We start from the raw sequence: 9,690 nt of genomic DNA on the forward strand, positions 1-9,690 counted from the left end.
ACCATGAAGAAGACGCCCCCATGACACTCAGCTGTCAGACGGATTATCCAGCTGAGAGTGTCAGAACCGCAAAGTCACAGCCCAGTGTTCCCACATGCTCTAGTAAAGTAGACGCCAATCTGCCACCATGTGGCCTTAGTAGTCATAGTGTGAATCCTTGCCATACCAGTGATCATAATTTTCAATTGTATAATCAACCGTCTTTCGGATGCGAAGAGCAAACCTCGTGTACCACAAGATCCCGTTCTGTGGTGGATAAGATTACATGTCTATGCAGTTCATCGCATCATCCAAAAGCTGCGTGCCACACTCGACGGGATCAGGAGCCAGCTACATCCGGACGCGACGAAAAGCGAAGTGTATCAGAGAGGACGCTTGAATTAAAGTGCAGTCAAACGGGATGTGTTTGCCCGCAGAAACAAAGCGCCTATTCCCAATTATCCAATCCACAAGGAAAGAGTGTATCCAAGCGTGTATCTCTGCCCAATATTAAAAAATCACGTGCAGGCGAAATCTATCGTGACTGTGAGTCCTCGTCGAACACGTCTATCAAGAAATCTGCACGAATTATAACGAGTTGCCATGCTTCCAAAGAGCCTTCTGAAAAAGGGACAACCGAAAGCTCGATGCATTGTGTTTGCTCAAATAAATCTGAGCCAATCGTGACCAGTTGCCATTCTTCGCAGGATCTGTTGGTAAAAACAGGGCATAAGCCATCTGATCACATAGTAACCAGTTGCTATACTTCGAAAGAACCTTCACTGAAAACGGCATTCAAGGGTGGGGACAGTTGTGATTGTCTAGCAAAGGATCAGCCAAAATCTCAGCTTATTTTGGCCAGCTGCAATTCTAATCTGGATCCAGACAGCGACCACTGTAATCCAGTTTCTGGGCATTTTTTAGGAAGAGTGGTGCAGGATGGGACAATGTGTGAACAATCCAGTGCCTTTCGCTCGGTAACGGTATCTAGCGATGTTAACGTATGCGAATCCAGTTTTAAGAAGCCAGATCAAGGACCAGTCACACGCAAGAACCGGATTCTGGGCATGATCGAGCAATTGAGCAATGCAGCCGACTGTGAATGCAATGAAGAAGATCGCCCAAAAATAATACAGCAATTATTTAGAGAGTTAACTTTAATGATAGCCCAAGAACCTGAATGTGTCAACGCTCCATCAGATGAACTGACGACACCTACTCCAACTTTTGAAGAATGCTGCGCGGGCCAACACCTCGAAGAACAAGTCGGGAAAATAGATGAGCTCAAAAAGCAGCATAAGCTTACGGAGTGTTTCGCACAATTGGAGGAAGTTCTGAAAAAATGTTTCCAGAAATCAAAGCCAAAGCCACTGCCGCTGAAGGAAATCGGTGGTTTCGAATTTGACCCAGATTTCAGCCCGTTCGAGACACACACGGTGGAAGTCAAATCAAATACAAAGCCACTGCCGCTGAAGGAAATCGGTGGATTCGAATTTGACCCAGATTTTCGCCCGTTCGAGACACACACGTTGGAAGTGCCTACCATGATGGATACTGAAGAATCACAAATGGAAAACGAATCAGAACTAAGTGCCTCCGAATCCGATGTCTTCGTGGGTTGCTGCGATGATGACAATGATGACATGCCGCCGACTCTACAAGAGCACAATGAAACCGAAAGTGAACTATGCCAACAGCTTATGGACATGGTCGGCGACAACACCCTTCCAGATGGTGAGGATTGTGGGTTATGTGATGAGTTATCGCAAGAGGAGGCAGCTGAGACCAATGGTCCATGCCCCACAGATTGCCCTCCCTCAGATCCATGCAAAATGATAGAGCAATATAAAGACGCGACTCTGATACCAAATGGTCCACTAAGTCCGCAAGCGCGACAACTATTCGAGCTTTTGTTAAGGCAAGCTCTGCAAGAATGTGAGGATGGGGGCCATACTGGCGAAGAGGATTACGAGGAAGAGAGCCTACAACACGGTGTACCTGAACCGCATCCAGAGCCTTGCGTTTGCTGCCATTGTCGAGCATTGCTTTGCGAGAATGAGTGCAAGACGGTATCCAAGACTATTGACTCTGCCATGTGTGATCCCGTTTGCGAAATGGTAAGATCCTGCAATAAACTCAAATTATGATTATGATCTTTTAACACCCTGTTTGCTAGAAATTCTTTATTGATTCCATTATTGTCGACTTGCATGCTATGGATCATGTGCTGAACAAGAAAAAGGCAAAGCCAAAGGTAAGATAACTCCAAAACATTGATGGTTAAGTATCTAATAATTATCCGTTTAATTTTAGAATGTTAAAGAATCACGAGACTTGGATAAACCACCTCGGGAAAGCTTTCCTGTCACCATTACTCATGTTACCAGTCTAGGTTGTACAGCTCTCTACCTTCGATGGGAGGTGTTAGACTGTGTTGGAATTGCCGGTTACGAAGTAAGTCTTCAATGATTTAATTAGTTAAGTACAGAGGATTTGAAATATTTATCTCTGATATATATGGTGTTTCAGATTTATGTGGATGGTCATTTGACAAATCGATTCTATAGTTTCCGCCACGAGGCTGCCGTTGTGGCGAATGTGGATGTTACTAAGACCCATCAGATAGTGCTGCGTGCACAGGCGGTGGGCCAAGATTTCCCTGGAGAAGGTTGCGGCAACGATAGCCAGGCTGTAGTCAGTGCTCATCCTGAAATGTTGGTTGGTGCGGAGAAACCCTGGTCGCCCAGTGTCTTCTTTTATGTTCCCAGTTAAATTGCGCGCCTTTGCGGCAGGCGCAAAAGTGCTAGTCAATCTTTTTTTTTTTTTTTGTGATAGTGATTACAGCTGTCCGATTACAGAATAATACTCTTTATATCGCACCCGAAAATCTCTCACCCCTTCACATACAATTACCTTGTGTATGTATATAGAGCTTACCCATGTATGTAACGACAGTGTAAGTTGTTTTTGTTTTGAACCTAGACTTAAAAGAGCACAACAAGTGCATCAAGCAATTGACGCATTGGTTTGTGCATGTCAAGATACACAGTGCTTTAATTTAGTGCCTTACCAATGTAATCGTAGATATTAAGCAAATTTAAAATGCATTGTATATGAATTAGAAGAGATTCAATTCTAGAGATGATTTTCGAGCACATGTTAGTTAAAGCAACACAACACCATTACTCACTTTTAAATAAAAATCGGAATCTCTCAAATTACAATATATTGAAAAATAGTTTTCCAATGGCCGTCAAAGCTTTGTTTAATACTATTCAAGTATCAAGATGGTTGAGTGAAAATAAAATTTACAATTTCATTGAGGGTCTTATTAAAAACTTTCCTCAATTGTAAGGACCGAATCGATTTTGCAAGCTTTGAAATATATTTTGGCAAGTCTCATTGTCATAAGAGGGCTCGATCTTATCGCCATGTACTGTAGCCAAAATAATGAATTTGGCATGGGCATTCTAAAATGAATAGATGTTAAATATAAATTTATTACTAATGCACTTTTAATACGCTACCTCCTTGGGTAGATCGTGCTTCCATAGATCATTCGCCTCTAGATAGGCGTGGAGGAGTATACGCCATTGCCAAAAATTTTCGTGTCCATGCAATTTTGGTATAGCTGAGAAGTCCAATTCATTGTTGCCCATTTTCTGTGCTTCTTATTTGCTGAACGTTCTGATTGAAAGTGAACTTAAAAATACAAAATTATTTAACAATTAGTCAACTATTAATTCCACTGATATGAAAAAGCTGTACTGATAAAAATATCAGAAAACTTAACGGCTTTAGCATAGCCTAAGAGAGAGAAAGCGGCTCTACGAGGATTACGCAGGGGAGAGACTCACAGTGTGCCCGATAATTTTGCAAATACCGGCACGTTATATACAGTATTTTGCAAACAGTATTTTATTATTTAATCATAAGTTATTAACAGCTATGTTGTCTACAGTCGCGCTGTTAAAGGACAAATGTTATGATCAGGCAACTCTGTCATTTTCCAATACTGGTGTTATACTGTGTGGGAGTCGGTGAAATGTGTCGTATTTATTTTGTGTGACAATTAATTTGTAAGTTACTAGAAAGTAGAAGTCAAATTTTAGTGCAACATTTCAATATCTTAAATCGGATAATACTGGTTTGATTGGGTAAGTTAATGCTGATTGCAACAGACATAAACATGTTTATCTTATTTTTAAATGTCGGGACATAAAAAAATGTTTTCCTTTTAGCAAAAAATAACGGAAGAGAGAAAGAGACAAGGTAAGGCAAAGTATTGTTTGCGCTCTCTTGCTGCAAAAGTAGGTAACCCAGAATTTGAAAGCTAAGTTAAGAACTCTTTTTAATTTTAATGAATATAATGTTAATTATATGGCCCGAAACGGTGTTCCAAGTTCTGAAATATGTATTGGCAAGTCTCATCGTCATAGGCTGGCTCAATCTTATCGCCCTGTACAGTAGCCAAAATGATAAATTTGGCATAGGGACTCTGAAATTAAGATAGTGATCTACATATCTGTATATTCACAAAGTATACAAATGTATGAATTTACCTCTTTGGGAAGGTTGTTTTTCCACAGATCGTTTGCCTCTAGATAGGCACGCAAAAGGATTCGCCATTGCCAAAAGTTTTGACGCCCGTGCAGTTTGGGTATAGCTGAAAAGTCTAGTTCTACGTTACCCATTTTCTCTTATGTTAAGACTTATTGGCTAGGCGTTCTGATTAAAAGTGATATTATAAATCCAAAACTATTTCGATTAGTCAACTTTCAATGCAACTGATATGAGAAAGCTCTACATTAAAAGCTTCGAATAGCTTTATCTCTGTAAACTTAACGCCCCCAAAAGGTTTAATCATAGAAGTTGGGGCAATACCTTTATGACATTCACAATTTGGCGGCGACCAAGCGAAAAGTGTTTGGATTATTCGGACAACCAATTTTTTCCATTAAACTATTAAGTTGTTAGAATCAAATTAAAAGGTAACAAAAATATGTGCACAATATAGTGCAAACAGACAAAAAGGCGAGGGTCAAATTAGCACAGTTCCACATTCCAAAAAAAATCAAATTCAAAATTAATTTATTTAATATGCAATAGCCGCACTCTCATAGGGTGGGACATAGTTGTGGAATCTCAACATCGAGTCTCATGATTTTAACAAGCAAATTGTTCTTCTCATTTTCCAATAAGGGAAATAAAACAAACAGTCTACCAGTTACAAATCAAGTCAACATTTAACAGTTAGCTTAGGTTTAAGATTATCTTTTCCCATATTGATTGAGAAGAGTATCTCCAATTCGGTACGCAAATATTTAAAATCTTATTGTAATATTCTTTATGATTATTGCCCATTTTTTTTGTCGCCCGATACCTAATGTTTTTTGTTGCGCTATGCAGCTCTCTCTATCGGAAAATCCCTAAACAAAAATTATACTACTCTAAATGGAGGCCATTTGTTGGACAATTTTATTATTCATGGTTGGACTATATAGGCAAGTAGATTGTTGCGTGGACAATTTAGTTTCCGTTGGCAAAGGGTTGAGTAGAGAAGAAATGTCGGAGTGGGTTGGCTTATTTTTGCTCTTGATGCAGTTACTCGCTGGTGGCGCTTTTAGCTGGAAGTTTGGTGCCCCTCAAGTCGGTAATGAACCAAATAAGGAGGCTTTTGGGGTACCACAACCTAGTGATGTGGGCAACACTGCCAATCACACGAGTAGGTCGATGTAAAGTTGAGCTCTTCTCTAACATTACTGAGAATATTTGCTTAGTCCTTACCAGGCAATTGGTTGTGGGAACATTAGTTCCACCAATAATACCAGCAGCACCAGGCACTTGGCCCCCAGTACCCAATATAGTTAATCCTGGAACTAGTTATTGTCAGTGTGTGCCTCCCGGATCCTGTGCAAACCCTTTGCCAACAGCACCTACCGATGGAAGTGGACAATTGGACATTCGAATTGTGAATAATGGAGGACTTTACGTGAGTCTAAATGGTTAATAATTAGGGATAATTTGCATACATAAGTGAGGACATTTTTTAGCCCACACCGCCAACAACAGCATCCACATTGACATGTAGCTATGGACTAGTGGCTTGCTGTCAGGCAGGAAGCTACCAATGCGGTCGTCGATTCCCACCACCTCCAGGCGCATCACAGGCCACTCCTGGACAGGCTAGTTTTGGTGCCTATCCGTGGCAAGCAGCGTTGTTGACCACAGCAGATGTATACTTGGGTGGAGGCGCACTGATTACGGCGCAACATGTTCTTACCGCCGCCCATAAGGTTTATAATTTGGGGTAAATTTCTAAAAAGTTTGCGGTCCCATTTAATCCTAAATCTCCATTTATATTGTCCTTCTCTATACAGACTAACTTCATTTAAGGTGCGACTTGGGGAATGGGATGCGGCCAGTACAAGTGAGCCGATACCCGCCCAAGATGTTTATATATCTAATGTCTATGTGAATCCTTCATTTAATCCTACCAATCTTCAAAACGATGTGGCAATCCTTAAGCTAGCGCAGGCTGTATCTTTGACTAGTAAGTCAACCGTGGGGACAATTTGCCTGCCCACCACCAGTTTTGTGGGTCAACGTTGTTGGGTTGCTGGCTGGGGTAAGAACGATTTTGGACCCACGGGAGCTTACCAGGCTATTGAGCGGCAAGTGGATGTGCCCCTGATACCAAATGCCAATTGCCAGGCAGCTTTGAGATCTACTCGCTTGGGCTCATCGTTCGTCTTAAGTCCCACTAGTTTTATTTGCGCTGGCGGCGAAGCTGGCAAGGATGCGTGTACAGGAGACGGGGGGTCACCATTGGTTTGTACCAACAATGGGGTTTGGTATGTTGTGGGACTAGTGGCCTGGGGAATCGGCTGTGCCCAAGCCGGTGTGCCAGGTGTTTACGTTAATGTTGGAACCTATTTGCCCTGGATACAAACAACCTTGACGCAGTAGAAACTAAGCATACATATGTATCTAAATACATTTTTCGTAAACCTTATTAATTTCTTTAATTTTTAAACGACAACTAAACAAATAATTTTTAATAGCGAAGTCCCAATAGTTCATAAAGTGGCACTTCCGTTGCCGATTCACTAGTACTGGACTGTTCAAAGTCGCCACCTCGGAGCAAATATTGTGGTCTCTCCAATCTTGGATTGGCCACATAGAAATCAATCAATGCTGTTGTACTACGCAGATGTGTGATTCCCTTGAAGATTTTCTCCCGTGTCAGCAGTTCTTCGGGGTAAACTGTTTTAATCATAGTGTCACTAGATCGTTTCATCCACGGTCTCTCTTTTAAAGGCACGGTGCGTCCAAAAGCACTGAGAATGGGCTTTTTCGTGGGACGAGAGGCATGATCATTGATGTGCTTCTCGTATTTCAACTCAATGGCCATCTACCAACAAAAAAAGGGGATATAATTCTTCAGTGTATAACATAAGGTAACATTTTGCCTTACATGCGGTTTGTTCCATTTATCGGCCACTGTTTGGGCAATGGCATTTACTTCCTTGGGATCTGTTTTTACCGATGCCAAAAGTGTGCGATCTCCCTTAATAGAGAAAAGGTTTTTAACTTTATGGGGGGTTAGATCGCTTTCCACGGTCCCTATGGAATTGAGCCATTCCACAAAACGTTCAGCTGACTTGGGTTAGATTCAAATAAAGTAATGAGATTTGTTCAAGTGATTAAAAAATTTACTAACAGCATCCATTAGATCCTCTGCCTGCTCGTCAAGGGTATGCGTGACATGAGTTTGATCACCTTGCTCCACTTTTGACTGCCAGCAGATTCGTTTGTCTCTGGGGGCGCATAGAAATTTGGCATACCAACTAGTTCTGTCTACAGTACGGTGTGTGTGTCCAACAGGTTCATCCAGCTTGAGATCGAATTTCTCAAACTCATGTTCCATGCGAACAATATCCGAGTGATCGCTTTCGTTAAAATGTTCCTCGACTTTATTACGGCCCAGATCAAACTGAAGCACACAAGAACGAATTATTGCAAAAACGGTTCAATTTTCAGAACTACTTACAAGAAGGACATCCTTCTCCTCTTCACTGTCCTGTGAGCTTGGACTAAGGTAATCCTCCGGCCTTTCTTCCCGCATATCATCCCTTATATAGATGTCATCATCAGATTTAGAGTAATCATAGTCTTGTATACGTTTTACACGCTCCTGTAGACGAGGCGGCAGTACCAGCGAATAGTCCACGACGGGAATACGCGGCTGGGTGCGGCACGAAGCGGCGAACTCGACTTCATCGATAACGGCATTCCAATAAGATTTACCTTGCAAGCCTCCACGTTCACCCAATTCAGAAGGTTCGCTTAGAGCACTACTTACACTGTGGCTCTTCTGGAAAACCTTCGGTTTCACCTCCTGCCGCACTTGGGCAATTGGGGGAGTGCCTAGGTGTGCTGGGCTCGGATGTTTGCTGGTCATTTGTATACTGCCTCGCGTTGCAGGTACGACCCGTATGGTGGAACTATATCTATTTTCTCTAAACATACTAATCAATTCTTGTGTGATTTAAACGATAAACATATATTTTGCGTGCCAAATATGTTTGTTCGATAGTTCCTAGGGAAAGAGGGAATATAAATGTTTTTTACTCAATCTGAAGGTAAAACCATAACAACCTAGCAACCTTCAGAGCAAGGCTTGTTTAGTTGTTGAGCAAAACATATTTTATATATTTTTTTATAAAACACTTATCGTGTATACGACATGTAGTCTAATCTTACGATTAATATAAAAATATGTCAATTATGTTGCAAGAATAAATTATTAGAATCTGGTATGTTTCTGGTTTAATTAAAAAAATTTAAGCCATTTGTTTTAAAATCATTGTGTATACGACCCGTGACACAATGCTGAGTAATAGGACTAAGTAAAGTTATGCGCAAATTGAACAACAGGTTGCTCCGTGATACATGTGTTTCCTTCTACAAAACACGGCACAAGCACCGACACAGACGCAGTCACCTCTGGCCATTTCAAGCTCACTTTACTGCGTCTGACTCATAAACAACTACACGAGCCTTTATCTTTGTCTCGGTCTCCGGCTCAATGTCTGTCTGGCTGTTAACTTTCCTCATTTGCACCCAATGCCCTAGAGGGTAGTCGTCTCGGTTTTATCGTCATGGGTAGGGCAGCAGAAAAGGTGTAAAGGCAAGATTACATCCTTCGCACCCCTCTTTTGATCAGCTACACTTGTTTTCTTTATGCAAAATAAATGACTTCTGTGCCAGTTGTATAAAATTTTATCGTCACAAGAAAATATTTTACATATTTTGTTTTTTTTCCTCCCCATTACCCCACATAGCTGCACCATCTGCAATCGTTCCAACCGTTGATAATCGGCTGTTAATGCCAGACGGAAACCGGAAATGTTGCTAGTTGCACGGTTTGAAAAAAACTGCAAATCCAAATATTATTGCCGCACACAATTTCTGTGCACTTAGCATGGATATCGACTTCGGTTTACCTAGTATCTAGTAGGGAGATATCAAAATGACTAGGAACACATTTTATAAGATAACTAATTGATTATTTGTTCAATTGTTCGCAAATTAAAAGTTTCCGATCTATATTGATTTGTTTGAATGCCAAACCTTTTAACTCCTTTGTTTACAGGATACACTTACATATACATATACATATACATATGTATTCAGAAGCCTCAAACT

General features: G+C 41.1%; 5 protein-coding genes across 5 annotated transcripts; 2 read left to right on the plus strand and 3 right to left on the minus strand.

Moving 5' to 3' along the window:
• Window positions 1–20: 20 nt before the first annotated feature.
• Pif1B (PFTAIRE-interacting factor 1B) lies at window positions 21–3,203 on the plus strand. The gene is made up of 4 exons (XM_068299273.1): window positions 21–2,096; window positions 2,156–2,233; window positions 2,293–2,433; window positions 2,509–3,203. The coding sequence occupies exons 1-4, from the start codon at window positions 21–23 to the stop codon at window positions 2,749–2,751; spliced, it is 2,538 nt and encodes an 845-aa protein (XP_068155374.1). The 3' UTR covers window positions 2,752–3,203.
• An 18-nt stretch (window positions 3,204–3,221) lies between these two features.
• LOC137584097 (uncharacterized) lies at window positions 3,222–3,638 on the minus strand. The gene is made up of 2 exons (XM_068299345.1): window positions 3,507–3,638; window positions 3,222–3,449 (listed from the first exon to the last, which is right to left on the minus strand). The coding sequence occupies exons 1-2, from the start codon at window positions 3,636–3,638 to the stop codon at window positions 3,324–3,326; spliced, it is 258 nt and encodes an 85-aa protein (XP_068155446.1). The 3' UTR covers window positions 3,222–3,323.
• Window positions 3,639–4,336: 698 nt separating this feature from the next.
• LOC137584096 (uncharacterized) lies at window positions 4,337–4,699 on the minus strand. The gene is made up of 2 exons (XM_068299344.1): window positions 4,542–4,699; window positions 4,337–4,477 (listed from the first exon to the last, which is right to left on the minus strand). Exons 1-2 carry the CDS (start codon window positions 4,671–4,673, stop codon window positions 4,352–4,354), a joined length of 258 nt encoding a protein of 85 aa, XP_068155445.1. The 5' UTR covers window positions 4,674–4,699; the 3' UTR covers window positions 4,337–4,351.
• An 812-nt stretch (window positions 4,700–5,511) lies between these two features.
• On the plus strand, window positions 5,512–6,948 carry LOC137583956 (phenoloxidase-activating factor 2). Its single transcript, XM_068299151.1, has 4 exons — window positions 5,512–5,704; window positions 5,760–5,971; window positions 6,033–6,289; window positions 6,360–6,948. The coding sequence occupies exons 1-4, from the start codon at window positions 5,545–5,547 to the stop codon at window positions 6,946–6,948; spliced, it is 1,218 nt and encodes a 405-aa protein (XP_068155252.1). The 5' UTR covers window positions 5,512–5,544.
• A 26-nt stretch (window positions 6,949–6,974) lies between these two features.
• LOC137584058 (uncharacterized) lies at window positions 6,975–8,626 on the minus strand. The gene is made up of 4 exons (XM_068299295.1): window positions 8,033–8,626; window positions 7,703–7,975; window positions 7,457–7,642; window positions 6,975–7,393 (listed from the first exon to the last, which is right to left on the minus strand). The coding sequence occupies exons 1-4, from the start codon at window positions 8,507–8,509 to the stop codon at window positions 7,037–7,039; spliced, it is 1,293 nt and encodes a 430-aa protein (XP_068155396.1). The 5' UTR covers window positions 8,510–8,626; the 3' UTR covers window positions 6,975–7,036.
• Between the last annotated feature and the right edge of the window lie 1,064 nt (window positions 8,627–9,690).

Source organism: Drosophila tropicalis, unplaced genomic scaffold, assembly GCF_018151085.1.
Source record: "Drosophila tropicalis isolate 14030-0801.00 unplaced genomic scaffold, ASM1815108v1 contig_878, whole genome shotgun sequence".
NCBI classification, from domain to species: Eukaryota; Metazoa; Arthropoda; class Insecta; order Diptera; family Drosophilidae; genus Drosophila; species Drosophila tropicalis.

Excerpts from the sequence above, each read along its gene's own strand:
- LOC137584097 (XM_068299345.1), bottom strand. The coding sequence starts at position 3,638 with ATGGGCAACAATGAATTGGACTTCTCAGCTATACCAAAATTGCATGGA. Across the intron at positions 3,450-3,506 it reads AGCACGATCTACCCAAGGAG|AATGCCCATGCCAAATTCAT; the intron begins GTAGCGTATTAA and ends TATTCATTTTAG.
- LOC137583956 (XM_068299151.1), top strand. The coding sequence starts at position 5,545 with ATGTCGGAGTGGGTTGGCTTATTTTTGCTCTTGATGCAGTTACTCGCT. Across the intron at positions 5,705-5,759 it reads CAACACTGCCAATCACACGA|TCCTTACCAGGCAATTGGTT; the intron begins GTAGGTCGATGT and ends ATATTTGCTTAG. Across the intron at positions 6,290-6,359 it reads CATAAGGTTTATAATTTGGG|ACTAACTTCATTTAAGGTGC; the intron begins GTAAATTTCTAA and ends TTCTCTATACAG.
- LOC137584058 (XM_068299295.1), bottom strand. The coding sequence starts at position 8,509 with ATGTTTAGAGAAAATAGATATAGTTCCACCATACGGGTCGTACCTGCA. Across the intron at positions 7,643-7,702 it reads CAGAGGATCTAATGGATGCT|TCAGCTGAACGTTTTGTGGA; the intron begins GTTAGTAAATTT and ends ATCTAACCCAAG. Across the intron at positions 7,394-7,456 it reads ATAAATGGAACAAACCGCAT|ATGGCCATTGAGTTGAAATA; the intron begins GTAAGGCAAAAT and ends TTTTGTTGGTAG.
- Pif1B (XM_068299273.1), top strand. The coding sequence starts at position 21 with ATGACACTCAGCTGTCAGACGGATTATCCAGCTGAGAGTGTCAGAACC. Across the intron at positions 2,097-2,155 it reads GTGATCCCGTTTGCGAAATG|AAATTCTTTATTGATTCCAT; the intron begins GTAAGATCCTGC and ends CCTGTTTGCTAG. Across the intron at positions 2,234-2,292 it reads AGAAAAAGGCAAAGCCAAAG|AATGTTAAAGAATCACGAGA; the intron begins GTAAGATAACTC and ends GTTTAATTTTAG.
- LOC137584096 (XM_068299344.1), bottom strand. The coding sequence starts at position 4,673 with ATGGGTAACGTAGAACTAGACTTTTCAGCTATACCCAAACTGCACGGG. Across the intron at positions 4,478-4,541 it reads AAAACAACCTTCCCAAAGAG|AGTCCCTATGCCAAATTTAT; the intron begins GTAAATTCATAC and ends TCTTAATTTCAG.